Source organism: Herpailurus yagouaroundi, unplaced genomic scaffold (genome assembly GCF_014898765.1).
Source record: "Herpailurus yagouaroundi ecotype Mexico unplaced genomic scaffold, PumYag 210, whole genome shotgun sequence".
NCBI classification, from domain to species: Eukaryota; Metazoa; Chordata; class Mammalia; order Carnivora; family Felidae; genus Herpailurus; species Herpailurus yagouaroundi.
Window position 1 is genome coordinate 17,525,704 of NW_024412441.1, and position 27,632 is coordinate 17,553,335.

At 53.0% G+C, this 27,632-nt stretch overlaps 1 protein-coding gene across 7 annotated transcripts in view; it reads right to left on the reverse strand.

Annotated features, from left to right (window-relative positions):
* FAM178B (family with sequence similarity 178 member B) overlaps positions 1–27,632 on the reverse strand; it is a 116,206-nt gene that overhangs the window by 3,274 nt on the left and 85,300 nt on the right. For 3 of the 7 annotated variants that reach the window (XM_040453950.1, XM_040453951.1, XM_040453948.1), the window contains exons 13-15: positions 21,595–21,682; positions 14,499–14,624; positions 13,023–13,085 (exon numbers count right to left, since the gene is read on the reverse strand). In XM_040453950.1, coding sequence (XP_040309884.1) covers positions 13,023–13,085; positions 14,499–14,624; positions 21,595–21,682 — 277 coding nt within the window. Of the gene's footprint in view, positions 1–2,113; positions 2,317–13,022; positions 13,086–14,498; positions 14,625–21,594; positions 21,683–27,632 lie in introns of those variants that run through there. The other 4 variants (XM_040453954.1, XM_040453952.1, XM_040453949.1 and 1 more) reach the window with 2 other exon arrangements.

Below are 27,632 nucleotides of genomic sequence, written 5' to 3' on the forward strand. Positions count from 1 at the left end.
TGCTTTAGCATCTGCACACTATATCCTCCAACTCATATCCTTGCTCTTGCCCCCTGGACACTTGGGAGGGGGGATGTGCAAACAGAACAAAGGCCAATTCCATCAGATCAGGGAATGGTTTGATTCCTGGATGCCCCTGGACTCTGTCGCTGCCCATTCACTTATGGGACGTTCATCTGCTGTGCAGACCAAGTGAGGCGCAGGGAGGACCCTCAAAGACAGGTGTGGCTTCTGACCTGAAACACAGCCTGCTCCTTGTGCTCTGAACTCCTCTCTGTGGGCACTCCCCTCCTCCACTCAGAGGTGCCTGTTGCCTTGTCCCCTTTAGACTCCTATGTCTAAGATAGGGAGGGTGGCAGGAAACAACCCCACCGTTGTGCCCGTGGCCGATAACTAGCTCTGAGGCTGAGCTGGGATGGGAGAGGCGAGCTCCAGAGACAGCCAGCAGGGTTTAAGCATGGTGATAACAGGGCTAGAGCTTAGAACCAGCCCAAGCCTCCCCTGTGCCCCCACTTTCTCTGCCTATACCGTCCTCCTCTCTTAGAGTATCTGGAGATGCCCCAGAAACAGCAGTGGCCACTCTGCACAGACCCAATAGCCTCCTTAGGGCAGAAGCCAGAACCACTTTTGAGGGCACCAGACCTGACACTATGGAGTATCGTCTTGTTGAACTCAAATACTACTCTGCAAAATCCTGAGAAGGGAAGTCACCTACCCCCACCCTGGACCCAGCCTGCTCTTCAGCGCGACAGCTGAGGCCCACAGGTGGTGTGACCCCACAGTCTGGCCAGGTTGGGCGACACCACACCCCGCAGGCAGGGAGAAGACGCAGTGGGGAAAGCCAAGGGGAGCGCCGGTGTGCCTTCCGGGCAGTGCTGCCCCAGGTTGGGCAAGATCCAGTTTCTGAGCCAGCTGCTCCTGTCAGGTCCTGCAGCTGCCCATACCCGAATCCCCCAGCTGGGCTGGTGTGTCAGTGAGCTGGCTCGCTGGCAAGCTGCTCCTTCCCCCAAGCTCCCCTTCCCCAGCCTGTCCTGGCCTTAAGAAGGTCCACAGCATTCAGAACATTCAGAACCCTAACGCCTCAGTCCTCGCAAAAAGCTCAGGCCGCCCCCACTGCCCCCATAAAGCAGGCACAAGTCTGTATGCCATACACTGTGCCTTGACTAAGACACAGCCACAAACACTTAGACATTAGAAAAAGATACTTCAGAGGCACCCGGGTGGCTCAGTGGTTAAGCATCTGACTTCGGTTCAGGTTATGATCTCCTGGTCTGTGGGCTCAAGCCCTGCGTTGACCTCTGTGCTGACACCTCTGAGCCTGGAGTCTGCTTTCCATTCTGTATCTCCCTCTCTCTCTGCCCCTCCCCCCCCCCACTCTCTCTCTCTCTCTCTCTCTCTCTCTCTCTCTTAAAAATAAAAAACATTAAAAAGAAAAAGATACTTCAGGAAGGCAATCATTTGGTCAACAAATACTAAATCTTAGCTTCCCCATGGACCAAAAGGAGAAAGTGTCCTTCTAGGTTTTTTTGGTGGGGGAGGGGGTGATATGCAGCTCAGAAGGCTTCAGGGAGGAAGTGACTAAGCTAGGCCAGGCCTCAAAGGAACAGCAGGATCTGAGGTGAAGATGGCCCTGTTAAGGGTGGTGGCTGGGCTAAGATTACAACACCAGACAGATCCTAGGGCTGATGCAAGAAACAGAGGCAGGGCACATTGGGGGACTGACCATCAGGTGGCTGGCTGGGTTGCAGCAGAGGGGATGGAGGGAACATCCTGAGGACAGGCCTGGCCCCAGACAGCCTAGACAGTGAGCAGTGGAGGCCATTCGAGGCTCTTGAGCAGAGAGGTTGGGTTGTGCGAACAGACGGCCCCCAACCCCACCAGGGAAGGAGGCACCAGAATCAGTTTTGATGGAATTCACTAGAGTGAAAATGTGGCTCTCTCTGACAGGATTATAGGATGTGAGAAATAAGTCCACCAACCCAATCAAAAGAGGAACAGAGGAATGTGGAGACTTGGAGCACAGTGAAGTGAGGCTTTAATCAACGTTCTTGCAAGAGCAAGTGTTTGATGGACAGGCACACTCGGGGCAGTTACAGCAGACAATTCATCTCCTAGCGTGCAAGTCCCTCCCCTGGTTGCTCATTGGCTGAGTACTACAGAGGTTACAGCCTTACCCGGATGTCACCTATGCTCGCGTAAGGCACAAAGTAGTCTGATTGGAACAAATGTATGTTCCTTGAGGTGATGCAGAGACTTTCAGTCCCTCTTCTCTTTGTTCCCTGGAGCATGTTCATTGCAAAGCCCGCGAAAATAAGCCTGCAAAATGGAGAGGGGAATAACCTGAAAGTGTCTAAGGGTTTGGGACTCCATTGTGGGGGGTTGGGGGGCAGGGGGTGGGGGTGGGGGGGGTTCGTACATATTTCCAATAGGTTGTAAACCTACTGTTAACCAGTCAGCACAGCTTTTATTTGGTATTTCTGAAAATGAATCATCTCCCTTACTTCTCACATAGGACACCCTTTATCTTTTCTTTTCTAGGGTTATTTTTCTACAATGTGGGTGCTTTATTCGGATAACCCAAATACAATTAAAATTTTTAAAAATTAATTTTAAAGAAGACAATACCAGTTATTATTGATTGAGCCTATTAGGTTTAGGGTAGGTGTGGGGGCAAGGGAGAAAGACATGACCCTGAAAAAGAGCAGTGCTCTTAGCACGGGGGCCCCTCTTTGAGAGGGCACTGAACAAACTGCTAGTGAGAGGTGGTAGGAGTTGCCAAGAAAATACCCAAGGGCCACAGAGCCATGGGTTGGTCAGAGGAAGGCCGGGAAAGACGCCTATCTGAGTGATCTTTGCATTTCAGAGGCCCCTGTGCTGTGTACAAAGCCCTGGGCTAAAAGGGATCTTGGAGCCACTCTGGAATTGGTACAGAGGCCAGTCTCTGTCCCTGGAGGTTTCAGGCAATCTTGCTCCCCCTCATCCACCCCCCCCCCCCAAAGAATCTATCTTCTGGGAGGGAGGCGGGGTGAGGGTGGGTCCAGGATCTGAGGAATGCCCTGGAGGAAAGTCTGTGCTGTGGAGGATTTACTGAGAGAAAAAAGCTGCTTGGGACTAAGTGTGTGTGGGTTTCACAACTTGATTCTTAGGCTGATTCCCATCATTGAATCTAGAGGGAAAATCCCAGGAAAACTCTTCTGAATGTGTGTTTGGGGGGTGGGGTGGCGAATAACAAGAAGGAAATGGTAGTCCTGAAGATAGGACCCTGTTTACCACATTTTATAAGCTGATTTCCCAAATCGGGAAGAAAACCTTGCCCACTACCTACAAGGAGGGCTGAGTGCATATCTTCCTTACACTTAGGGGTGATCCCTTGAGGGGAGGCCCTTCAAGGAAGACTTTGATCCAACCTAAGGGGAGGTGATTCAACGGGTGCACAGAAATCACCACAAAGACAGCAGTTTTTATAGTTGTACTTTTGGGAAAGAAAGGTTTCATACTGCATGGGAAGCATCCAGCCCATCTGGTCCTCTCCCTTTCCTGAGACACCCCCCCACCTCCGCCGTGACCCCGGCATTGAGGAGAGGTAAGAGACAAAAAGAGCTCATCTAGAAAAAGGGAAAAGGAAAAAAGGTGGCACTGAGAGCATGCATAGCTTCTTCTGAACCCCACCCTTCCCAGACTCTTCTCCCTTGCTCCGTTTTGTGAAGGTTCCAGGAGCAGACATTAGCAGAAACTGGGGCTCTGGCTAGGAGGGGGCTGCACCTGAGCCTCCTTCCTCTGAGAGGCAGGCCCTGGGCACCAGCAGAGGTGGGGAGGGCAGGCCATTCTCTGGAGGACGCAGAGCAAACAGCCAGGTGTGGGAGTTATGTTTCCTGCTCCAGTCACACCGTGGCCAGCTCCTGAACTTAGCAAGCCTGTTCCTGTCCTGGCTGGCACCACGGAGACATGGGGCTGTCTTCCCTTTCAAGACACAGGGAAGGGAAGTTGGGCCTGGGCCATGCAGCAGCTGGGCTGGTACACGGAGAAGCCAAGGCCCCCTGCCTTCTCCCATTTCCTCCACAGCTGGAAACGCAAGGTGGCCCTTTCCTCAGCCTGAGGCACTTCCAAGTCCCTTAGTGTGTGAGTGTGTGTGTGTGTGTGTGTGTGTGTGTGTGTGTGTGTGTCTGGAGGGGGTAGAAGTCAGTGTGGCTTCAGGGTTAAAGGGCAGTGCAGAGACACTCCTTGGGGTGGGGGTGGGAGGTGCTATGCTTCTCCAGCCTTCAGGATGTGGTCTGAAGAATGGGCCCTCACCAGCTCAGGTGGCACAGCTCCTCCCCCACTGGGTGTCAGTGGAGGCTGGGAAGTCCCTATGGAAAATGAAGCCTAGGGAAACCTCAGTCAGCAAGTTGGGGAAAGGTAGAGTCTGAGGGTAAGGAGTGGGACGTGCCTGAACCCAATGTGGACAAGACGAGACTGTCCCCTGCCAGTGAGGCCTTTAGCTTTCATTTTCTGGGTCTCTCTCCAGAGTCAGGCGGGCCAACTTTTCTGGGAAGTTCTGTGCTGTGCAGTATGCCTCCTTCCTGGCTCTAGAGCCTGAAGGCGGGCCCTGCCCTCCCCCTGGGGAAGGAGGACAAGGATGAGGGATAGGGCCTGTCACCCTCCCAGGAGGAGGGGAAGGCCAAATTCTCCTTTATCTGGTCCAGCTAGTTTTGACCCCGGGAACAACCAGCCAAGTCTCCATTTGTAGCACTTTCGTCACAAGACAAAAGGAAAAAAGGGTGAACATTTCCCAGGAATTTCATCCTTTAGAAAATTCCCCTCCAGCTAATGCCAAGGAGCAGGCTGTGGCCTGGGATATTTACACAAAAAATGGGCAGAAAGGAGGCAGAGGATCTCCCAGGAAGCCACTCGCTCTGGCCAGAACATTATGGTTTCTTCCACCTCCAGTCATGACCAAAGATCCAGGCTTACCCTAGGCAAGTCTCCAAACCAAGCCCTCTCTCTGGGGGCTGCCAGGCCGGGTGGGCATCCTGTGGGAGCAGGTCCAGCCAGGCTCTGGGGCAGCTGCCTGGGGTGCTGGGGTTGGGGCGGTGGGGAACAAAGGCCGACTCAGGAACACCTGCTGAGGAAAACCAAGACTGACCCAAAGGACATGGCCTCCCCTGCCTGGCTGCTAGGGCCAAGGGGCTCCTGCTCAGGAAGCTGGCCCTGAATGCCTACAGGTATCAGCTCCCTGCCTGGGATGCCAGGAGCCCAGAGCAGCCTCCTTTGCTATCTCCTCTCTATGCTCACAGGACCTGCATTCAACCACAACCTGCCTAGGCTGCTCTCAGCTCTGTCCAGAGGGCCTGACGATGGACCCCAGGGGGAGAATTCTGCACAGGTCCCATCATTGCCACACGTGGGTCCACTCACGGCTTTTGCTCGGCTGGAGACAGATGCACCAACACATGATGAAGGTCTAGAACTAAGCTAGTCTGGGAAAGACTGAAGCAGCACTGGTCTGCCATGGCACAATTCAGACCCAAGGCTAGAGCTGGGCCTCCACCAATTCCCTTTTCTTTTTTCTTTTTGAAATTAAATTGAAACCTACAGCACCACTTCACAGTGCCCTGACCCAGCAGGGCTCCCAGAGAGGCCTGATGGTTCTCATTTTGAGCAGATGTGGAAGCTGAGCTTGGAGAGGTCCCCCGACTGCATAACCATCTCCAGTAAGGGTTAGGTCTGAAGCAGATGTCTGTACTCTCTCCCTAAGGCTGAACAAGCTCTATGTGTGTTTTCCATAAAGGGGACTTAACACTGAAGACACCTCCTTTCGGAAAGAACAGGCTCCCTTTGCACTGCACAGCAGGGGCCAAAGGGCCTGATAGTGGAAGGACAGGGAGAAGACGAGGCTGTACCCCCAGACAGGGAGCAGGGCCCCAAGCTTGAGCCCCAAGGGCATGGTCCAGGTACCTTACCACAGGATGGGCAAATAACAACAACAATAATTAGTAATGACTAATCCTGAGGTAGGGCCACTTGCAGGCCCCAGGCCAAGAGCCTTAGCCTGGTGAGAGAGCCAAACCTTGTCCAGCTGGTATGTCCACTAGAACACAAGATGAGAGGGGATGCATTTTTCTAGGTGAGCCCCATCGGGACAGGTCCTGGAATACAGCACCTGCCATCACCTCTAGGATGCTATTTCTTCCCTGTGCCCACAAGCAAACCACATGACATATTCCCCTTGCTCATGCTGCTACTGCTCCAAGGTTACTCCCTGACCTCGGCTTGGGGCCGGCACTAAAGCAGCAAGCAGAGGGCTGTGCTCAACGGAAAGCTGAGTTTGGAAGAGAGTCTGACCAGGACAGGTCATGGGTCATAAGTCCTAGCAAGAAGGAAATGACAAGGATGCATGACTGTTAATTAGGAAATGAGACAGTGCCACAAGGTCTCTTTGCTGCCAAGGGTCTCTGAAGGCACAGAGCTGAGAGGCCCGAGAGCAGAAGCAAAAGGCAGGGCTCCTGCCACACTTACCCTCCGGGCTTACAAGGACAGACAGTTGGTTCTGTAAATGGAGGTGCCGGTGTAGGCACGGGGGTGGGTGGAGCCCAAACGTGGAGCAAAGATGAGGCCAACTGAGGGTGACAGGAGACAGGCTGGCAGAGTTTGGCTAGGAACCGGACTTCTGGCTCAGCTGTGGGGAATAGCCACTGCCTGGAAAGTTGCTCTCAGGTCCCAGCTGGATGGATGGGCAGGCAGTGTCCACTGAGACTGCTGAAGGATCCCAGAGGCCCAGCATGTGCCCATCTGCTCAGATTCCTCAGAAGACGGGCCCCTTAACTGGACTTCTGGCTGCTCAGAGAAAATACTCATACTTCTCTCTGCCCAGGGTCAGAGACTCAAGACCCAGAGACTCAAGACCCTAAACCCAAGACAGACAGAGGGATTCTCTTTTAAGCTTTATCCCAAACTGGACCCTGAGCAGTCTTGGCCCCTGCTCCTGGTACTGAGGATAAGGAGGGGCATGGGAGGCCCTGGCACAGTGGAGTTGGGGTAGGAAAGAGATGGAGTTGGGACAAAAGCAGGAAGACTAGGGGCTTTTAATTCCTGTGGATCTGTTGCAGGGAGGTTATCTCAGAGCATCTGACCCATTCCTGTGTCTGCTGGTGGGAGGAATAAGGGGCTGCAAGCAAACCTTTGCTAGAGTGCTTGCCCCCCCCCCCCCCTTCCTTTCTGGCTTCCTGCTGGCTGTGGGGGGTAGGGGAGATGACAAGTGGGGATTGGCTGGCTCTTCCTACTCCTCCGGCTGGGATGAGAGACCCTGACCCCAGGGGGATGTGGACCGGAAACCCAGCTCTGCTGACTACCCAGAGAGGGACAAGATTCTCAGTGCAAACGTTTGAGAATTTAGGGCTGGCCATGCGCATGCACATCAGTATGTGGGTGCCAGTGTTGGAGGGAGCCACTGAAACCATCCAGGGTGTGGGCATGGGCATCTTCCAGGGGCTGGAGAGGCTGCAGAGAGTACTGGCCTCTTCAAAAGCCATTTCCTCAAAAGCTTCTTCTCTTTCTTATCTTTCTCTTTCACTCACTGAAGTGGTGAGTTCACCTGGTGTGCTGACATGGGAAGAACCTAGAAAGCACTATTCTTATACTTGCCAGGGATACTGGAGAGTAGGGCCATTGCCCATGGCTGCAGACCAGGCCATGGGCATCTAAAGTTTTGGAGTACTCAAGATCCTGCTCTCTCCTTTATCAGAGTGTCCCAGTCTCCCATTCCCTATACTCCATGGTGATGACTTCAGCCTTGACTCCAAGGGAAGACATGTAACCCGGGCCTGCCAAACACTATATGCCTGGCTATATGACTGGCTTACAGATGAGCACATGACCCAATCCAAGCCACTGAGACTCAATTCTGGGATTCTAGACAGAATTTCTTTCCCCCTGGATAGGGCTGCTGAGGGAAGGACAGAAGCCTGGAGTTTCTCAGGGTCAGCAGGGAAGGCCTGCCTTGGAATGCACCAAAGGGGCAGAGCTGAGAGACGTAGAGAACAACACTGAGGTTTCATGACTCTGCTCAACTCCTGCTCCGGCTGAGCCTAATGAGCTGTTCCAGGACCTTCCAGGATGTGTGTCTGTGTTTCTGTAACTACAAAGTCCTGGCAAAGGCATGGGAGAAGGGACAAAAAAGGCAGTGAGCAGAAGAGCAGTTGAGAAGGCCATGGCCTGCCTGGAAACTGCTATTCCAACTGAGGAAGTGAGTGAGGGACCTTACACACCTTTCCTGGTCCCCCTTAGCTGCCTGGTGGGAGCTGAGCCCAGGCTGCTCAGTGCAGCACTTACAAGGCAATGTTCCTTGGAAGATACAGCCCAGGAGGAGAGGCCGGTGTGTGGGGCTGGATGCAGGTGAGGTGGGAAGGGTCCCTCCCACAGGGGTGCACCTGCTAGGGCAGCCATTTCAGTGGGAGCAGTGGGACACAGCTGAGATTGACTCTGGACCGATCCTCACAGGCAACTCTGTTTAGTTGTGTAAAGCAATGTGTGGACAGGCCATGGGTCAAATGAACAGACTGCAATGACCATGGGGATCCAAGGGCAGGGAAGACAGGCCAGGCACTGCCAGGAAGAAGGAACAGCAGGAGCAAAGAAAATGGAGTCTTGACCTCTCACATTTCCCAGGATTTCTGGGAAAGATGTCCCCTGTCTGGAATCAAATGATGTGGTTTGACTTGCAGGAGAAAAGCTGAAGGCATGAAGTAGGGTCTGCTGACAGAGGGGCTGAATGTGATGGGAGAGGCATTCAGGATTGCCTTTTCTTATGTAAGAATGGGAGGAAGACAATCACAGGGTTATTGAGGAGGACTCTGAGGACTTGAAAGATGAAGAGAAGGAGTAGTGTTGGGCCAGAAGCAGATAAGTCACCTTGCATGGGGTAAGGGCTCTGCCTGAGGGAGGGACCCCCATGGGTCGCAAGAGGACTGGGCCTGGGGCAAGTGCAGGTTCAGAAGCTGCCTGAAGAATCCAAGCCTGCCCTCCCCCCAGTTTAAACTCTGTCGCTTCAAGCCCTGCTCACACACTTGCAAAGAAGCCAGAGTTCCTGGGCCCCAAACAAAGCTGGTTTGGGCCTGGGCCCCATGTGGCCTTCAGATGCTCAGAAGTACCCGTTCCGAAGAGGCACAGCAGCCTCCTAGGTGGGTGTGACCCGGGACTGATGCTTGGATCACCCCTTTGGGTCAGCTTCCCAGAGGCCATCTCTTTGAGGTTTATTTCAAAAGATGTTTGATGTTCTTCACTTTGGAGGAAGTAAGGAGGAACCAATCACAGACTTGGCAGGGAAGAACTCAGGATTCCTGAATATTTGTTTTCTTTTTTTTTTTTTTAATTAACTAATTTATTTTGAGAGAGAGAAAGAGAGAAAGTGTGTGTGTGTGCGCGCATGTGTGTGCGCACGCACATAAGCAGGGGAGGGGCAGAGAGAGAAGAAGAGAGAGAATCCCAAGAAGGCTCCTCACTATCAGCACAGAACCCAACATGGGGCTTGAACTCATAAACTGTGAGATCATGACCTGAGCAGAGACCAAGAGTCAGATGCTTAACTGACTAAGCCACCCAGGTGTCCTATTTTCTGTTTGTTAAAACTAGTTGGTTTCTTCCCAACCCATCTAATCTTGCCCTAACCAAGGTCTCCAGCCCTGTGGGTATGATTCTCCCTAAGGTATAGGGTGAGGGGCAGGCAATAAGGATGGGCTCTTGCAGGTGAGAAGGCGGAGAGTGTGCGGAGAGGGGGAGGCTCCTGTTCCACCTGTGCTTCTGGGTGACCCAGGGTGAGGGGCCTGTGCTCCAGCCAAGACTGAGGGGGTATGAGCCACCAGGGCTTAGCGGCACCCTTTCTGCTCACTCCCCACAACCTCCCAAACCACACCCCAGTCACTCAGGCTGCTCTTGGCAGGGTTACCAACACAGGGACAGGCCAGCTGCCTTTGCAGCAGGAGCAAAAGCAGTAAAACTTGTTTGTCAACTCTACTAACACGAGGGCACACCACAAAGATATAAAGACATGTACACAACACATATGCACACAGACATACATGCATGCACCCAGACACACACACACACACACACACACACACACACACACACACACACACGGCAGGCCCACACCCTCTGCAGAAGATGTGCAGAGACCCAGGAGTGAGCTCAAAGGAGTTTGTGGGTGCAGAGCAGAGTTTGTTTACTCCAGAGCATCACTCCAGCTTGGTGCGCTCCCCCGCCCCCGCATAAAATCAACTCTTTACACACACACCTTCTCTAATACACAAACCATCCCCAAGCCTCACAAGCACAGAGCCAGACAGCAAGCAGTGTGCATGGTGAGGAAGCTGACCGGAGCCACCTGAAGTCCTCAGGCTTGCTTTGGGTGGTGGGGCCTCCTGCAGCTGCCCTCTAGCCCCTGGGGGAGATGGGGACCATCACAGACGCAGAGCCCTCAGTGGGCCCTGCACTGCCTGCCCCACGAGGACACTCATCAGGCTCCATAGAGAACATGCCCAGGAGGACGAGGAGAAAGGAACCCAGTTTCTGGTGCCTCAATGCAGCCCCAATCTAGGACTTCCCCCTTTGTGAACCTCTGTTTTCTTCTCACACAATGACAGTTAACTTCCTCAAAGTTCCCAAATTTAACCAAACTGGGGAAAAACTTATTCCCCACTATAAGGACTCTGGTTCTGTAGACCTTCCAAAATTCCAGGAGAAAAGTGGAACAACAAAAATTCCTTCACTATAGCAAAGGGCCAGGGGAGAGGTGGAGGAAGGGGGGGGAGAGCAAGAAACAAGAAAGTATGGTAAATAAAAACAGAACATACAATGGCAGGTCTAACAAGACCGAAACATCAGTAATCTCAATAAACGTGAACAGGCCAAAACTCTGAGGTTGGGCAGAATGCAATTAGACAAAATCTGGCCCAAGATGGTCCATGCAAGTCAGCTAAAAGGAAGCTCCTGGTTCTGGGTTAGAAGGCTGAGTGGGTCACTTTGAGGGGACAGCAGCAAATTGCATCCAGTCACATGTTTGTCTGCAGAGCAGTCAGAAGGACAGCCTCACCCACAGGGGCCTGGGGTGTGGGGGGAGGGGTGCTGGTCTCTTACTGAACTGGTATCCAAGGACCAAATGGAGGCACTGGGAGGCCAACTCTCTGGAGCTGGTTCCTGCATTAAAACATCCTCTCCACCTCTCTCATCTGAATGGCACTGCCTCTTGAGGGGCTGTCTCAGACCCCCATGCCTCACTCTGGCCTAGATGTTTATTCTCCTCTGGGAGAGACCCGCTCAAACCAGGTGAGCACAGGGCCACTAATAACCACCAAGGGGCCAAGCAACCCCTTTATCAAGAGCACTTTAAAAGGCTGGAAGTGTTCTAATCGTCTCATTAGGAAGCGAATCCTTTCTTCCTTTTTTTCAGAATCTTATATTCCACACAAGCTCTGCCATGATTTGCTAGGACACTTTGTGCCCTGACCCAGCTAGGACAAACAGCCAGGGCAGGAGCCCTCCCGTGGCCTCCCCTTCGGCCTCCCTGAAGGGTTGCAGCAGGACCATGTTGCTGCTTTTTGTTGTTCTTGGTGGTTAGCTTTCCCAGGCAGGAATCTCACTAGCTTATAATTACGAACAATGTGCCCTGATTGGTTCTCTCATAAGCAGGTAACACTTCTGAAGTCAAGGACCTCTGACAAGAGAAGTGCAGGCTATAAACCCTTGTGGCCTTAATGAAACAAGGACTTTAAGAGACAAGGCGGCTGACAAGCAGAGGCTGGTCAGAGGGCATGCAGAGGGAGGGAGGTTTCGAGAAGCAGGGCAGGAGGGTGGATGGCCATAATAGGGTGGTAGAATAGAGTTCAGGGAGGGGGAGAGGAACTCATGTTGCATTCATTCGTTCATTCATTCACTCATCTAGTGCCAAATATGCCATGCCGAGAAGCCCTGGCTGTGCTCATGGTCTAGCTGGGGAGACCAACAAGTAAAGGGTCAACTGCAAAGCCACAGGATCAGTGAGGAGAGAAAGTCAAGCCCTGGGGCACCAGTCAGCAGCTCTCCCAGCCAGCCACTGGAGGACAGGGCAGGGAGGGGAAGAAGGCTGGGAGCTTCCTAGGAGAGGGAGGAGACTGGGCCAAACACCCACCCCCTCCTTTGTTCGGCTGCAAAGGAGGAGATGGGGAGAACAGGGGGAGGGGAGCCTGGCAGAAGTGTTTATCTGGAGGGCTGGAGGAGGGCAGTCACCCCAGCCTCTCACAGGAAATCTTCCAGACAGGGTGAGCAAGGCCTGGGGGGGATGGGGCTCAGCACTGCAGCCCCAAGGGTTAGGAAAGTCCTTTCCTCCAGGTCAGGTTGCCTGGGGCCAAGCTCACTCTGGCCTTAGTTTCCCCACTGTGCTTGGACAGAAGGAAGTCAAAGACTTTGAGCTCTAGGGATGAAAGGCTCAGCCCAGGCCCAGACCACCACTCCCTGTAAAATAGGGCTGGTGACGCCACTGCTCTTTTTGGCTGGTGAGTAGCCTGATCACCTTTGAAGATGAAACATGCTTGGGCCTAATGAGGAGTCAGTTGGCCAAGGTGGGAGTAGGGCTGGGCTGTGGGAGCCTGGCACCTGCCCCACCAGGCCCCTCGTGGTCAGCACGGCACCTGCCCAGGAGGACAGAACTCTTCCCATTTCTGTGCAGACCCGCGTCTCCGAACCAGCCCCACCTCCTCCCCTTCCCAGCCCAGTGCCCTTTCCCTCCTCTGCTGCAGGCTGGGATCAATCCTAGGTGGGTTCAAGCTGCAGCAAAGGCCTTGGAGACCTGCGTTGGCCTCATGTGTCTCCTTCACTTGCCCTTGGACCCACGTGCCCCCTTCACTGCCCTGGGCTGGGCCAACACTCTAACCCTACCGTTTTGGGGCACCCTGATGAGACATACTGTCCCCTCCATGTTTCCAGGCCAAACAGGTCATTTCCAATATGGCAGCAGACAAGGGGGACACAGTTTCCTTTATATGCATGAGAACAGTACTCAAAATAAAGGATACCCTCAGCCCGCTTCCTCCTCTTCTTCCCTGGTTGTTGAACAGACATTTGCTGCCAGATGGGCTCTGAAAAGCAAGGAGCCAAGTGGAAGCCTCTGGCTTGGTAGTCCCAACTCTGCTGGGTGAGGTCACAGGAGTGGGCTCCAAAGTGTCTGAAGCACACACTCCTCACTGGGCAGATCAGATACAAGCCTTTTCTTTTCTGCTACCACTCCCTCTTCTTCCTCTCTCCTTTTTCCTTCCCCTAACCCAGCCTGAGTCCTTCCCACTTGTGTCCTGCTCAGACAGACCCTTCCTGCCTATGGGCTGACCCCACCTCCTTTCTAGAAGCCCTGGAACATCCAAACACAGTCTCCACAACCAGCACATTTCTCAGGAAATAGATGGGGAACGAGAACAGGGCATACACACAGCTCACATTCTCCTGGGAGGCAGGCAGCAGCCTCGTAAAGGCACTAATATTAGGCACAGCTAAAAGATAACCTTACCTACATGTTCCAGAAGAGGCGTATACACCTGGGATTATCATATCTTCTTAATGGTTCATTTGTGTTCATTAAGTAAATTAATTCATTTATCTGATTTGCACAGCAATGCCCAAAGGGTGGACTTCTGGATCATCAACATCCAACCTCTGAGTGAGCTTTTGGAATTACCACTTTCCTAAATTAGGAAGATCTCTATCTCTACTCTTCATCCTCGAGGCCCCAAGGATAGGGGAGCTCACTGAGATCCACACAACCCCCACTCTCCCCACCTCCCAGAGTCAGACTTGGGGCTCCCACTCTGAAGCCCCTATACCCCTATACCACTGTCCCTGCCTGCATTCACCCCAAGGGTCCACAGGCCTCATTATTCCAAACACCACAACCTGAAGACTCTGGGGTACCTCTTTGCCCCAGACTCCCACCAATGCATGGCTTTTGGGAAAGCTGAACAATGTCTAGAAAGTCAATTAGGAAGAACTGGGGAAAGGCCAAGGACTCAGCCTCAGGGGCAACCACAGCGAAAAACAGGGAGGAGGTACCCAGCTCTGCCCTAGGAACACAGAATGCCTGTCACATCTGGACATTCCCTCCCAGCCCCGCTTCCCTCACCAGCATTATTTCAGCCCTTGCATCCTCTTTAAACTATGCTGTAGGACTACAGGGCACTCCACGGCTAGTAAATGCACATGGGACTATAAAGAATGCAGCAAAACCCAGGAGCAGGGCCAGAGGGCCAGAGTGCCTGTGCATGGAGCGCCCCACTGAGCCTCTGTGAGGGGCACGGGCAAGGGCCCTAATTACAGGCTATGCAGGGATGATGAGCACCTCCTCTCACCAGAGGGAGGCGTTTGCTGGAATTTTAAAGGCCTTGGGGTTTTAGGAGGACTGGCAGCAATAAGGCCCTATAGGCTTGCAGTGTGGACAGCCCTGCCTTCCTCATTACCGGGCTGTGTGGTGCCTGGGCTGAGGTAGGCAGGTGCTGGGTGCTCACCTTGTGGTCTAATTCAGCATTGGTCTTTGGCTGTTGCTCCTGGCAGGGTGGCAAGGTCTCAGAGCCCAGGTACTGTCTGAGGGATGATGGCCTCATGAAGCTCAGAAGCTGGCTGAGCAAAGACAGCTAGGGAGGAGAAGAGAGGCCGTCACACATTGGGTGCTTGGGACACTTGGCTGGCACTAGGAGGTCAGAGCGTGGGCTCTGGAGCCAGACCACCACCTTCCACAACCTGGATCCACCTCTTACTGACATGCTGTGTGGCCTCTTGGAGCCAGACAAAATGGAGACAACCACAGGAGGGCCATGCATGCATGTGATGCCTAACACAGGCTGAGCCTTCCCTTAAAGGAGCGCACTAAGATCTTTGTAGGTTGGCTGTTTGATCCACTTCCCTGGAGTAAGCACTTGGGGCTGGAAGAACCAAGGCCAGCAAAGAGGGCAAGATCCTTCCCACCCTGAGCTGCTGCTCAGGCCTCTCGTGCGTCTCTCCACTGAACTTGCTGTGGGGATTGGAGAGGCTTACGGAGGAGCAGAGGCTGTGTACCTCCCGCCACCCCCTCTAATGACTGCGCTAGCTCTACATCATTCTGCCTGCCCCTGTTTCTCCGCCCCCACCCTTTTCCTTCCAGGGAATTTTAAAGCAAATCCAAACATTGTATCATTTTACCCATAAAGAGCTTCTAAACCGAAAAGGATAAGGATTTCTCTCCCCAGCATGGTCACAGTATGTTCTCCTGCCCAACAAAATTACCAAGAATTCCTTATGTGGGCTAACACCATGTTCAGTTTTCTCTGATTGTCTCAAAGATGTCCTCACCAGTTGGGCTTTTGGAGTGGGGATTCCCCACAAGGTCCACGTGCTGCATTTGCTTGATATGTCACTTAATCTGCCAGCCACCCCATCACCCATGAAAACTGCATCTCCCTCTCTGAACAAATGGGAGTGCCCCCACCCCTCCCAGGAACAGGGCCTGCAGGAGTCCAGGTGTTTGCAGTAAGCCACTCCTGGCCCAGGCCCTGCACCTGCTTTGGGCAGCCTGGGCTGAGACTTAGCAACAACCATCCAGCTGCCGTGGAGCTAACTTGTGGCCAGGGCAAACGGCAGGCAGTTTCTGAGCCCTGACCTCTCTGGGAAAGGGGGCTGCTGATCAAAGAAGCAACGCCAGGGGAATTCACAGAGGCACCATCTTTTCACATGTAGCAAGTGTAGGCTGGCCAAAAGGACTTAGGCCCGAGCCCCTCACCCAGTTCCCTGCTCTAGCCCAGCCTTGCCCGGGACACCTGGCTTCCTCCCCCTGACTCACCCGCAGACACCTGCTCAGCACCTCAGCCGGCCACAGGCTCAGACAGTCCACAAGAGCAGCTGGGCTGAGGGCTAGGAGACAGGCCTGAGGCCTTGGCTCCTGGAAGGGGGCCAGGTCTTCTTGGCCTAATGTCACATCCCTTTAGGAAGGGAGATGAGGAGTCAGAGAGAGAGAGAGAGAGAGAGAGGGAGGGAGAGAGGAGAGAGAAAGAGAGAGAGACAGAGAGAGAGAGAGAGAGAGAGGAGGGAGGGAGGGAGGGAGGGAGAGAGAAGGTTCTGGGCAAAAGAGAGGCACCATCTGGAGCTTCACCAAAACCAGAGCTGTGCTGTCTTGCTCAGGCCTTGCAAGGCTAGGGATAGTTTCCAAAAGGGCCCTTGCCTGCTCTGGGATCACAGCTGTGCAAGCACAGGGGCCAGGCTCTGCAGCCCACGCCCCCAGAAGCAGTCCTCAGGCAGGCAGCCTCACCCCAGGGCCCTCCCTGCTACAGAAGCTGGGGGTGGGCAGGGCACACAACTGCAGCTCCATGGCTCCTATGTTTTCCTCTCCGTGAAAATGGCTTCACCCTGCTCAGCGCACAAGCTGTGGCCTTCTGATTGCTTACTCTCTTTTGTTTCCAGCTCTGGCAGCCACACCCCTCTCAGGGATAAGGGCATATTTGGACCGTGTGCATCTCAGCAGGGCCGGGACCTGACATTGCGCCTCCCCACCTCACCCCCACCGCTGGAAGCTGTCTCTGCAAACACTCAGCTCATTAGGACAGACACCTCCAGGCAAGAGGCAAATGATCACCCAAGAAGGCGGGCCTCCACTGGTCTTGTCAGTCTGCCTGGCAGGAGGAGAAGAGGAGTTCCAGCCGGGCAATTGTCCACATGGCTGGTCACTCCTGTGCTCAGACCCCAGCAGTGCTTCTATCTGCCCCGTGGAGAAGGCCAGGATCTTAAGTGTCTGTGAGGCTCAGGTGGCCCTGCTGCTCCCTGCAGCCTGTGCTCTGACTGGGCCTTCTGACCAGACACACACAGCTGCCCCTGTCTCCCTTGCAGCCCCAGTTCCCTGTCTACGCTGCCACCTACACCACCCACACCTGCCAATGCCCTCGCCCTGAACTACTTACGTTTCCGATCACATTTACCACCTCCTAACACGTTACGTAATTTACTTGTTTATTGTGTTTATTACCTGCCCCCCCTCCCCCACTAGAAGGTAAGGCCTCCTAGGGCAGGTTTTGTTCACTGCAGTGTCCCCACAGTCTAGCACAGCACCTGGCACCTGGTGTGTGTTTCATTAGCATTCATTAAACAACTGAATGAGTGAAGGGCAGGTTGGGGCTGCAGCCAGCTTCTCCATAGGAGATGCAGGTTGTGCACCTCCTCCATTTTGGCCACTTAAAGCCCATGTTTTCCAGACCCCAAACTGGAAGACGTGGCTTGACAAAAGAGGTTGACTGTGTTGCAAGAGATGGCCTGGGATAAGCAGCAAACTCCTGACTTGGCCCCAAACCTGTTCTACCTGTGTCTTGCCTATCTCGGTAAAGGGCTTCCTCAACCTGCCAGTTGTCTATATTCTGGAGCCCTCCTGGTCTCCTTTCTCTCACATCACAGCATCCCACTGGCTGTACCTGGGAATTACACCTAGAGTCCTACCACTTCTCACCACCTACAACACTATCTCCCCAGGCCAAACCACCATCATCTCTTACCAGGATTACTGCAATCACCTATGCTCAACGCAGTAGCCTTTCAACATATTTAATAAATCAGATTCTGTTTCTCTTATCAAAACCTTCCAATGGCTCTCCACTTCAGCATCAAAGTCAAAGCCTCTACCATGGCCCCGAGGCTCTGGTGGATTGAATCCCCACTTACCTATCTGACCTCAACTTCTACTACTCTGTCCTTGATCCTTTGCTCCAGCCACAATGGTTTCTGTTTTTCCTCCAACCTAAGAGAACTCTGCCTACCCCAGGGCCTTTGTACTTGCTGTTCCCTGTGTGGAATGCTCTTCCCCAAGAAACCTGCTTGACTTCAGTTCTGTGCACAAATATCCCCATCTCTCAACATTCCCTCTCCTCTTTATCTGGCTTTATTTTTCTCCAGAGCCCTTATCACCATCTGGTATGCCAAATATTTGCTTATTTCTTGATGCCTGTGTCCATCTCCCCCGGGACCATGAGTTTCACAAGGGAGGGACTAGGTTCTGTTCAGGGCTGTATCTTCAGTGCCCTGAGCAGTGTCTGGAGCACACTGGTGAATGCGGACAAAACCCTGCTCTTTCTGGGATAGTCCCAGGACTCACAGGGACAACAGGCAGCAGGCCTGACTTCGAGGCTCTCCTGGAAAATACGAGTTTTGGGGGTTTGCATCCTGACCACCTACAGAAGTCCCATCCCTCCAATTCAGTTCTTCAGCTCCTGTTTCTAGGGCTTCAGACTGCAACCAGAGACAGAGAGCCAAGCCATCCAGGGGTCACGGGCTCCTCCTTCCCAGCAGTGCCCTGAGAGGCCTCTGCCCAGGCATTCACCCCAGATCCTCTCCTAGAGGAGTCAATTCTCAACCCTTAGATTCCCCTTCATAGTCAATCTACTGATAAGGTTTATCAAACATGTATACATCAATGAAGGAAGTAGAAGGGACAGCCCTTGTCCTTCTATCTGCCACTTAGGAATAAAGCTCAGGGGACCAGCAGGGCATCTTCAGCATGAAGTGGCAGGTGTGGTCCGGTTTGTCACCACAATGAGAGCTGAGGAAGGGGCTGGAGAAGTGGAGACAGCGTGCTGCAGTAGTCAAGAACAAGGACTCTGGAGTCAAATCCTAGCTCCAAGGCTTTCCAGCTGTATGACCCTAAGAAGTTTCCTAACCACACGTGCCTCAGTTTCCCCATCTGTGAAAAACATCTGATGGTAACAGCCCTTACTGCTTGGGACTCCTATGAGAGGTAAGCTCTGAGAACAGCACCTGGGATGCGGCCAGGGTTGTGCACCATGTTAGCTACCACTGTTTTGGCTGGGGTGTGATGGAAAGGAAGGAGGGCCAGGGCACACAGCTGCAAGCAGAGAGCGCAGGGTCAGCCTGCGAGGAGGGCAGAGAAAAACAGGCAGCACAGGCAGGCCACATGGAGAAGTTGGGAAAGGGGGCGTGCGGGTTTGATGTGGGCGGCTGTGGGGCCAAGGTGGCCCTTTGAAGGCAAGGATCCGTCTGACAGGCCAGACTGGAAAGGGGAGTGCCTGCAGCCTGGAGACCTGGGAGGCCCACGTGGCAACCCCAGGCCTGCAGCAGAGATGGGGGAAACACACGGGGAGGGCCTCGGGCAGGCCCCAGCTGGTCCTTCCTCTCCGGAGCTGAGCCGCCAGGAGGCTGGTGCCTGCCTGCAGACCCTCCTCTCTGGAACACAAGCACTGACTCAGCCTCCAAGACCTGGCTCAGGATACCTTCTCTGGAAGCCACTTCACTGCCCTCAGGCACACTTAGTCACTGTGCCCTCAGCCCACCTTGCTCACACCCTCTCTTCTGAGGGTGGTTCCTGGTGTGGAGCCTGGCACAGAGCCTGGCACAGAGGTGATGCTCAGCTAGGGTCTCCTGTACAGATAGCACACGGGGGGGGGGGGGGGGCGCATGGGGGTGACTGGTATGGTTGGAAAGGCCTGGAGCTGGGCAGGGCTGAGTCTGGCTTGGTCCCCGGTGGGCCCCGGCGAGCAGCTAGGGGCTCCCAGGCCAGTTCTCCCCTGGTGTGTGGGGGTACATCCCCACCCTGAGGAGTCGTTTACTGCCTCCCTCGAAGGGCCTGCCCGGGCCAGGTAATCCATAGCACTTCCCCTCCCAGCTCTTTGGTCCCCATCATGCTCTCCTCACTCTCCCACACACAGGCTCTAGCCAATAAAAAAACACATCAAAAACAAAGCCCAAGCCTTAAATTGACTCTGATGCTTGAACCACCCCTTGTCTTTCTGGTCTCTTCAAACAGTGCAGGGGGGTGGCTATGCCCCTCCACCCACAGCCATCTTGCCTTTCCCGATCTTGATGCTCTGGCCTTTCCCCTCTGCTCTGCTGACACTGTGCTCTGTTTTCCTTGGGCCCTGGTGACCCCCACCTGCCCTCCAGAGCCCTCTGGGACCACTCGGGTCTTGTCTGCCTGCTGCATCTCTGCCTGCCCCTACTCCTAACCGCTTGGCGCCCCTGAGACACTGATTGGTTCCTCCTCCTTCACAGAGATGCTCTGTCATCAGGCTTTTCCCTGTGTGAAGTGACCCCAGTGCAGGCCACTCGCCCACCCACCCCTCCCCAGGTCTCCAGGGAAAGGGAACTTCCTCTTGCACACTCCAGGAACTCAACCTCAGGCTCGTGTTCACTCCATAAGTGTGCCTTGAGAACCTCCAGAAGTGTGCCAGGCGCCAACAGGCAGTGGTGAGCTGAAAGCATTTGGTCCTTGCATTCAAGGAGCTGGTGTTGGGGTCTGTGTGTGTGTGAACACAGACCCTGAACAAATAAATAAGACACTGTCAGAAGGTAAATACAAATAAAAACAGGTAAATATAAATAAAATTTAAAACAGGTAAATACAAATAAAATTTTAAACAGGGTGATGGTGCCAGGGCACTTCAGATTGGGTGGTCAGGAAGGGCTTCCAGGTGGAGGTGATGTTCTAGCAGGAACTGGCATGACAAGAAGTTCCAGCCATGCTAAGTCCTAGGGGGAAAGTATTTATGGCAAAGGGGGCAGCCGGGGCAGAAGCCAGGCCGAGCCCACTCTGAAAAGCCAACCCAACCAGTCAGCTTTCTGAGCTCCCGCCCTACAATCATGGCATTGCAGACTCAGCTATATTGTCCAGGCTGCCCCAGGATGTGCTGGAACATTCTCTCAGCACTCTGGGCAAAAGGTTACGCGGGCTTGCCTTGTACACCTCTATGAATAGAGACACACAGCCCTTCACAGGGACTGCCTTGCCCATCTTGTGTTGCTGAGCCAGAGGGTTCGGCTGTACCCAGCGCCTATTCTGGGATCCCACAGAGCTTCTAGGAGGTAGGGAGAGAGCATGCTCAGACTCCCATCCTTGGGCTGGCTGTGACCCATGCCGCCTGCCCCCACCCCCAGGGCCCCAAGCTGCACAGAGGCTGTGGTCAGAGCTTTCTGGAGAGAAGGGGAATGGGGAAAGAAGACAAAGCTGTGCTTCTCTTGCTGTTCCAAGAATGCCTAACACTGGAAAGGGAGAGGCACTAGGAGTGAGTAGTTTTAAGTGTGTAGTGTTTGTTTTCACCTTCACTGTTTTTTTCCACATATAAAAAGTAATATAAGCAGGGGCCGGGGGAGGAGGCAATGGGAATTAGTGTTTAATGGGTATGGAGTTTCTATTTGGGAGGATAAAAAAATTTCTGGAGGTGGAAGGCAGTGATGGCTGCACGACGTCTCAAATGTATTTAGAGCCAGTGAACGGTTGAACTCTACACTTAAAACTGTCATGATGGTAAACAAAAACAAAACAAAATAAAACCCCAAACATTAAAATGGTAAATTTTATGTCATGCGTATTTTAAAAAAAAAAAAAAAAAAAAAAAAAGTAACACACGCTCCCAGCTCACTGCTCTATCCTTAGTGCCTAGTACACAGGAGGCATACAAAATAGTAATTGTTGAATGCAAGGGTATGAGTGAAAAATTCAAACTCAACTTGGCTCTCCTGGCCTGAGGACCCCAACCTTTGAGAAAAGCCTCAGGAGCAGGCAGGCCTTGGGGAGAGCCTTTGCTCACCCACAGGCTTCCTGGGCCCAGTGGATGCTGCCCGGCTGAGGCCAAGACTCACCTGGGCCTTCTCTTGCCAGAGAGGGAGCGTCTCTTGCTGGTCTAGCATCCGGGCAATGACCACAAGGCTGAGCTGGCTTCGAAGCTGCCTGTGAGGGAAGGAGTAAGAGGGACTGAGTGGCGGGACACTCTGAGAGCAGGTGGGCTTGAAGTCCACGAGGGGGCAGGATGCCCTCCGAGTGGTAAACATGGGAGAGCCATGTTGTCTGGAGTACTTTGGCTTACTCTTTTGGTTTATAACATTATTTATTTTAGAAGCAATAAAACATGATGGGAAGGTTTAAAAATAAGCAAAAGTAAAAAAATTAGAGTCACTTTAATTTCAGATGCTGGCACAGTGGTTTTTCTTCTTAGTTGGTCTTTCTCTCTGAATATCTATACTTCTCTGTGGATACACAGAGATGGGCAATGTTCAGCTGCTTTTGCACAGACCTTTGCCTTTTCTGTCCTTTGCAGTGTTTGAATCTTTTAGACCATGTAGGGTAATAGAGAGTGGGGCTAAATTTTTTTTTTTTTTTTTTACCTAGCATCCAGTGGCTTTCCTTTGGAGAACCTGCTCCCACCCAGGGTGCTCCCAGGGTGGGCACATGAGCCAGGCCTGGCCCATCAGAATCTGAGTGACTGAGTCACTGAGAGGTAGCCTCGGTGCCCTGTTTGGAATTATCAGGAGTGTATGTGCCTTTCCAGCAGGGCCACTGATCTGACAGGAGGTGATCCTACACCTGCTGGTGACCATCCTGCCTCCTTGTGTGAGAGCCTGGATGATGAATCAAGCAGAGACAGAGGACAGGGACAGAGTTCTGACCACACCCAGAGCCTGCTGTGCCTGAAGCCCCCAGCTCCTGGACCAATCGGTAGGTCAGTGGGTCATGTGAGGCAGTGAAGTGCCTTTGGCTCCACTCAGTTTGGGCTGGACCAGTCTAGCACTGAACAGTTGGGATGGGGCTAGTATCTGCCATCTTTTGGAGTGAAGACCTCTGATGGGGATTTCAGATGCTAATGTTCAGGGCTCTGATTTTCATGAGTCCTTGAGGGCTGGAAGGAGCAAAAGGGAAGAGCAAAGGGGTGTGGAGACCAGAGGATGGGGCTGGGGTGGTAGCGGCCGAAGAGGCTGGAAGGAGTGATGGGAAGAGGGGTCTGGGGTCCCTCCTCTGCCTATGCTCCATGCCACAACCCATTTCTACCACGAGGCTCCCATCTTTTCTTGCACCTCCATACATTGTGGCTCCCCATGGGCAGCAGACGTCAGCCCCTGGCATGGACCTTGATGTGGCCACAGTCCCCAGTTCCTGCAGAGAGCCACCATCAGAGGAAGCAAATGAGAGGTCCTGAAGTTAGAGGGAACATAAGGAACACGAAGGAAAACACTTGGGTTAGAACCAGCTCCTTAGAGGAGAAATGCCCTCAGGTAACAGCACTGTTGGAGGGACCCTCACAGGTGCCCTCAGCCACCTCCCTGGAAGGACACCACAAGGGACTGGGCGGATATCGGGAACAGCCTGCCACGGGCAGCACCAGGAAATGCCGAGCAAGTACTTTAGGGAGGCAGGATCCAGCCCAGCCACTTCCGGGCTTAATGGTCTGGGCTCCACTGCAACTTCCCCAGGGCAGAGCCTCCTGCTGCCCAGGCCTCACGTGAGGGAGGCTCCTGGGTGATGGAACTGAGGTGGGGGAGGGATGCCTCCTTGAACGGCTCCTGTGGGGCTGAGCAGGCTGACGCAGGGCCCTTGTTGATTTTCTTAGCACTTAGTCATGAAAGTCGGAGGAATCAACAAAGCAACAGGTTCTTGATTAGAAAGAGGAAAAATAGAAGCTGCCATACACCAGAAAGGAGAACCTGAAAAAGACGGGAAATGCACGCTGCTGGTGAGCATCAACAGAGATGCTCATACACAGCAGGTGGGAATTTAATCCACTTTGAGAAACTGCTTGGCAAGATCTACTAAAGATGAACATGTGCTCACCCCATGACCTAGCAATCTTACTCCTAGGTACACACGTACACACACACACACGAGAGGCAGAAGTGTACTCTTGATATGCCAACAGAATGCATTCACAGGTTGGGCTCCATCTACGCAACTCAACCCTATGCCTAACGACAGTGAGTTAAAACTGTATCCGAAGGCATGGATCTTCACAGTGTCATGTGAAAGAAGCCAGGTACAAAAGAATACTTGTGTATGATTTAATTTATATTTAATTTACATCTAGTATAAAAATAGGCAAATAGCAGCTGTTGGAAGCCGGGAATAGTGGTGACGCTTGGGGGGTAGGCAGGTTCTGCTCCTATTTCATTTCATGACCAGAGAGCTGGTCTCACATGTGCTCGATTTGTGGCAATCCACTGAGCCATACACTGATGGTCTGTGTTCTGTTTGTTTGTATGTTGTAGTTCAATAAAACTATTACTTAAAGAAGAAATTCAGCTGCAGGGAGAGACAGGATTGCCAGATTTAGCCAGTAAAAATATAGGCTGCCCAGTTAGATTTGAACTTCTTATGGATAAATAGAATAATTTGCTTAGCATTAAGTTTCTCCCGTGCAATATTTATATTTTATCTGGCAACCCAGGGAGGGGCCAGCCATTCCTGGTCCATTCCTTTTTTTATTTTAGTGTTTGAGAGAGAGGGTGAGTGGGCAAGGGACAGAGAAAAAGAGAATCTCAAGCAAGCTCCATGCTGTCAGCATAGAGACTGATGCAGGGCTCAAACTCAGGAACTTCGAGATCATGACCTGAGCCCAAGGTGCCCCTCCCTGGTCCATTCTTCATCGGAAGACCTGACATTAACCCATGGGGCCCTCCCTGACCCTCTCTCCTTTTAGCCTTGACCCCTTTCTGCGGAGCCCCTCAGCATTCCAACCGGACCAGAGACCTGTGGAGAGGCAGCCTCATCTAGACTGCCTCATGGGATAGCAAACAGGAGCCCCTCATCATCCTGTGAGTGCAGCCAGACCCCTACCCCTCACCCAGAGCCCCACCCTCCATTTTCTCCCTGGCCACACCACACACTCCGCATGGCTTCCACCTCATTGGCAGTCAGGACCTGCTCTCCAGCTGTTCCCCAGCAGCCCCGGCAGCAGCTGGGCCTGGAGCACAGTGGGCGGTAAATGGCCCCTCTGTGCTGCTACTCCAAAGCTAACTTGTAGCCAGAGTCAGAAGGCCTGCATCTGGGCTTCATTAATCCAAAACCCAGGCCTGTGTGGGAGCTCCTTTACCCTGCAGAGGGTGGGGAGGGGCCAACCTAGGGGTGGGGGTGCTGGCAGGCCAGCGAAGCAGAGCCGGGGTGGTTCCAGAAGGGAAGAGGCGGGCTGGGTGGGTCAGGACAGGGTTGTTGTCCAGAAAAGAAGAAAAGCACCAGAAAAAGCACTGGGTGAATGGATGAAAAGGAACCCACATCTGAAGGTGACATGCTCCCCCTCGCCATCCCCCCCTGTGCACTACCTTTCATTCTCATGGTCTCCTGCCTTTTAAACACGATCTCAGTTCCCACCGGGACACAGGGACAGGGGATAGGGCCACTTTTTAATTTTAGACTGAGAACTTACTCTACGGAGCAGAAAACGCAAGGACTCACCCCAAATAACACCCAAACTGTGTAGGGGGCAAGAAAAAGGAGCCATGGGCTCAGCTGAGGTTGGCCAGGGGCTCTTCCTCTCCTAGAAGTTGCCCGACCCCACCCGGCAAGGCCTCTCTGGAACTCAAACCAGCCGGACAAAGGAGGATGCAGAAGCCACTGGAGCCATCCCAGCCACTGTCATATAAGGAAACAAGCTCCAGCCTTAAGCTCACACCAGGCCAGGCCTCTGCCTCAGCCCTGCCCCTCCCCGCCCCTGCCCCCCACAGGCCTCTGTAAGATCAGGACACTGGATTAGCGCTAAGAGGAGTCTAAGGCTCTGGGAAATCTGGAAATGACTTTCCCAAATCCACAGCAGAGCCAGGAAGTGGAAAGCAGGCGTTCTGCCTCCCAGCATCCAACCTTCCCTCTAGCTCCTGCAAGGGGCAGCCCAGCCAGGAGCCAGGCACCAACCAGAGTGGGCCACTAGGATGTTGGGACAACCACACTGGTCAACGCAGCCCCCTCTGGGGCCCCTCATCTTTGCTTCTCTGGAGGGGAACCAGGCCCTGCCAAGGCTGAACTACCCTAAAAGGCCATCAGGCATCTGGCCAAAGGCGTGAGCTGCCTTTTCCACGTCTCTAGGGCAGCTCAGGAAGCAACAACAGTGGCCTGTTCCGCTGTGGAAAAGCTGCCCAACACCCTGCCTCAGGGCATCTGCCTGGCTTGCCTCTCAGGGACTGTCCACAATGCCTCCCATGCATCACAGCCACCTCTTATGCTACCCCTTCTTCACTTGGAGTCCACCTTGCATGTGAGCATGTGCTACCCAGGCAAGAAGGACTAAGCCCTAGGCTTAGAGGTTAGGGCAACTTCCTTGGTAGTCTGCCCAGTCATCCACACACAGGTTAGGGTACTCATCAGTGTGGGCATGCACAGTGCAGACAGGAAGAGATGGCGGGATGCAGACAGTCATGGATGCTTACAGCTCACTTGTACATGGATGAATCCCACAAACGAAGTGTTGACACTATGCTGAGGAAGCCAGACATAAGAGAGAATACTCTGTACAGTCCCATTTATACACATGTTCAAAAACAGGCTAAACTAATCTGTGGAAAAGAAGTCGGGGAAGTGGTTTTCTCTGTAGAGGGAATGCCTGGGAGAGGCTCAAGAGGGCTTCTGGGGAGCAGATGACATTCTATCTATGGTCCTATGATATAGTCGTAGTTATACATACGGTCCCCTTTGCTAAGTGCACTGAGTATCTACCTTTGATGTGTCCTTTCCCAAATGTAGAACTAAATAAAAAGGTTACTATTATTTAGTAAATAAAGTTCCTATGGACAATTATGACCCAACTCCAATCCTCCTTACCACCTTTCTTCCCTCTTTCTTTTTGGTATTCTGATGAAATCCACAGAACCTCAGGCTTAGAAAACATCTTAATAGTCACCCCATCTAGGGGCGCCTGGCTGGCTCAGTCGGTAGAGCATGCAACTCTTGATTTCAGGATCCTGAGTTCAAGCTCCTCATTGGGCACAGAGCTTACTTAAGGGGCACCTGGGTGGCTCAGTTGGTTAAGCATCTGACTTCAGCTCAGGTCATGATCTCACAGTTTGTGGGTTCGAGCCCCATGTCGGGCTCTGTGCTGACAGCTCACAGCCTGGAGCCTGTTTCCGATTCTGTGTCTCCCTCTCTCTCTGCCCCTCCCTCTCCTGCTCGTGCTCTCAAAAATAAATAAACGCTAAAAAAAAATTAAAAACAAAGTCACCCCATCTAATGTCCACATATTTGTCTATTTAGTTAGGTCCTCAACATACCTGAGGGAAGTAGCCATATTTCCCATAGTTCCCTCTTCTCCAGGTGTAACAGCCACACTACACTTTTCTCTCTTTCAGAATCTTTCTGCTGCTGTGGGTTGGGTCCTCCAAAGGCCCTGGGGGTTGTTAACATTCTAGTCAGTGAGGTGCTCAGAGCTGGCCCTAACTAACGCCCATTTTCCTGGCCACCCTGATCCCAGATTGAGCCCAAAGTCTCTCTCACACGTCTTGCTGTCAAATCTCATTTCCCAGATCCTGTTGTTAATTGTGCAGCTGGGTCTCCCTTTTCCTCTCAGACTGTCATTGTGGTTTGTTGAGATCTTCTGGAATCTTCCATTCGCTGTCAGTTGTATTCATGTCATGTGTGAGTCTGACCGTTGTTCCATTAATGGCCTCATCTGAGATACTGGGTCTGCCCTGACCAACCTGTCAGGGAAGACAAGCCTCTGGGTGTCCTGGGGGCCTGCCCTCCAGGCAGGCTCTGATGGCCAGCAGCGCCTGTGATGAGAAGCCCGACATTTCTCCTGTCATCCTCAGGATACAATGGTAGTCTCTACCAAGCGCCCTACAAAAGCCCAGACAGTCCTTTCCAGAGTACTATTCTGGTTGGCCTGTCAAAACATAAATGAGGCTAGTCTGGTAGGATTTATTCTTAGGAA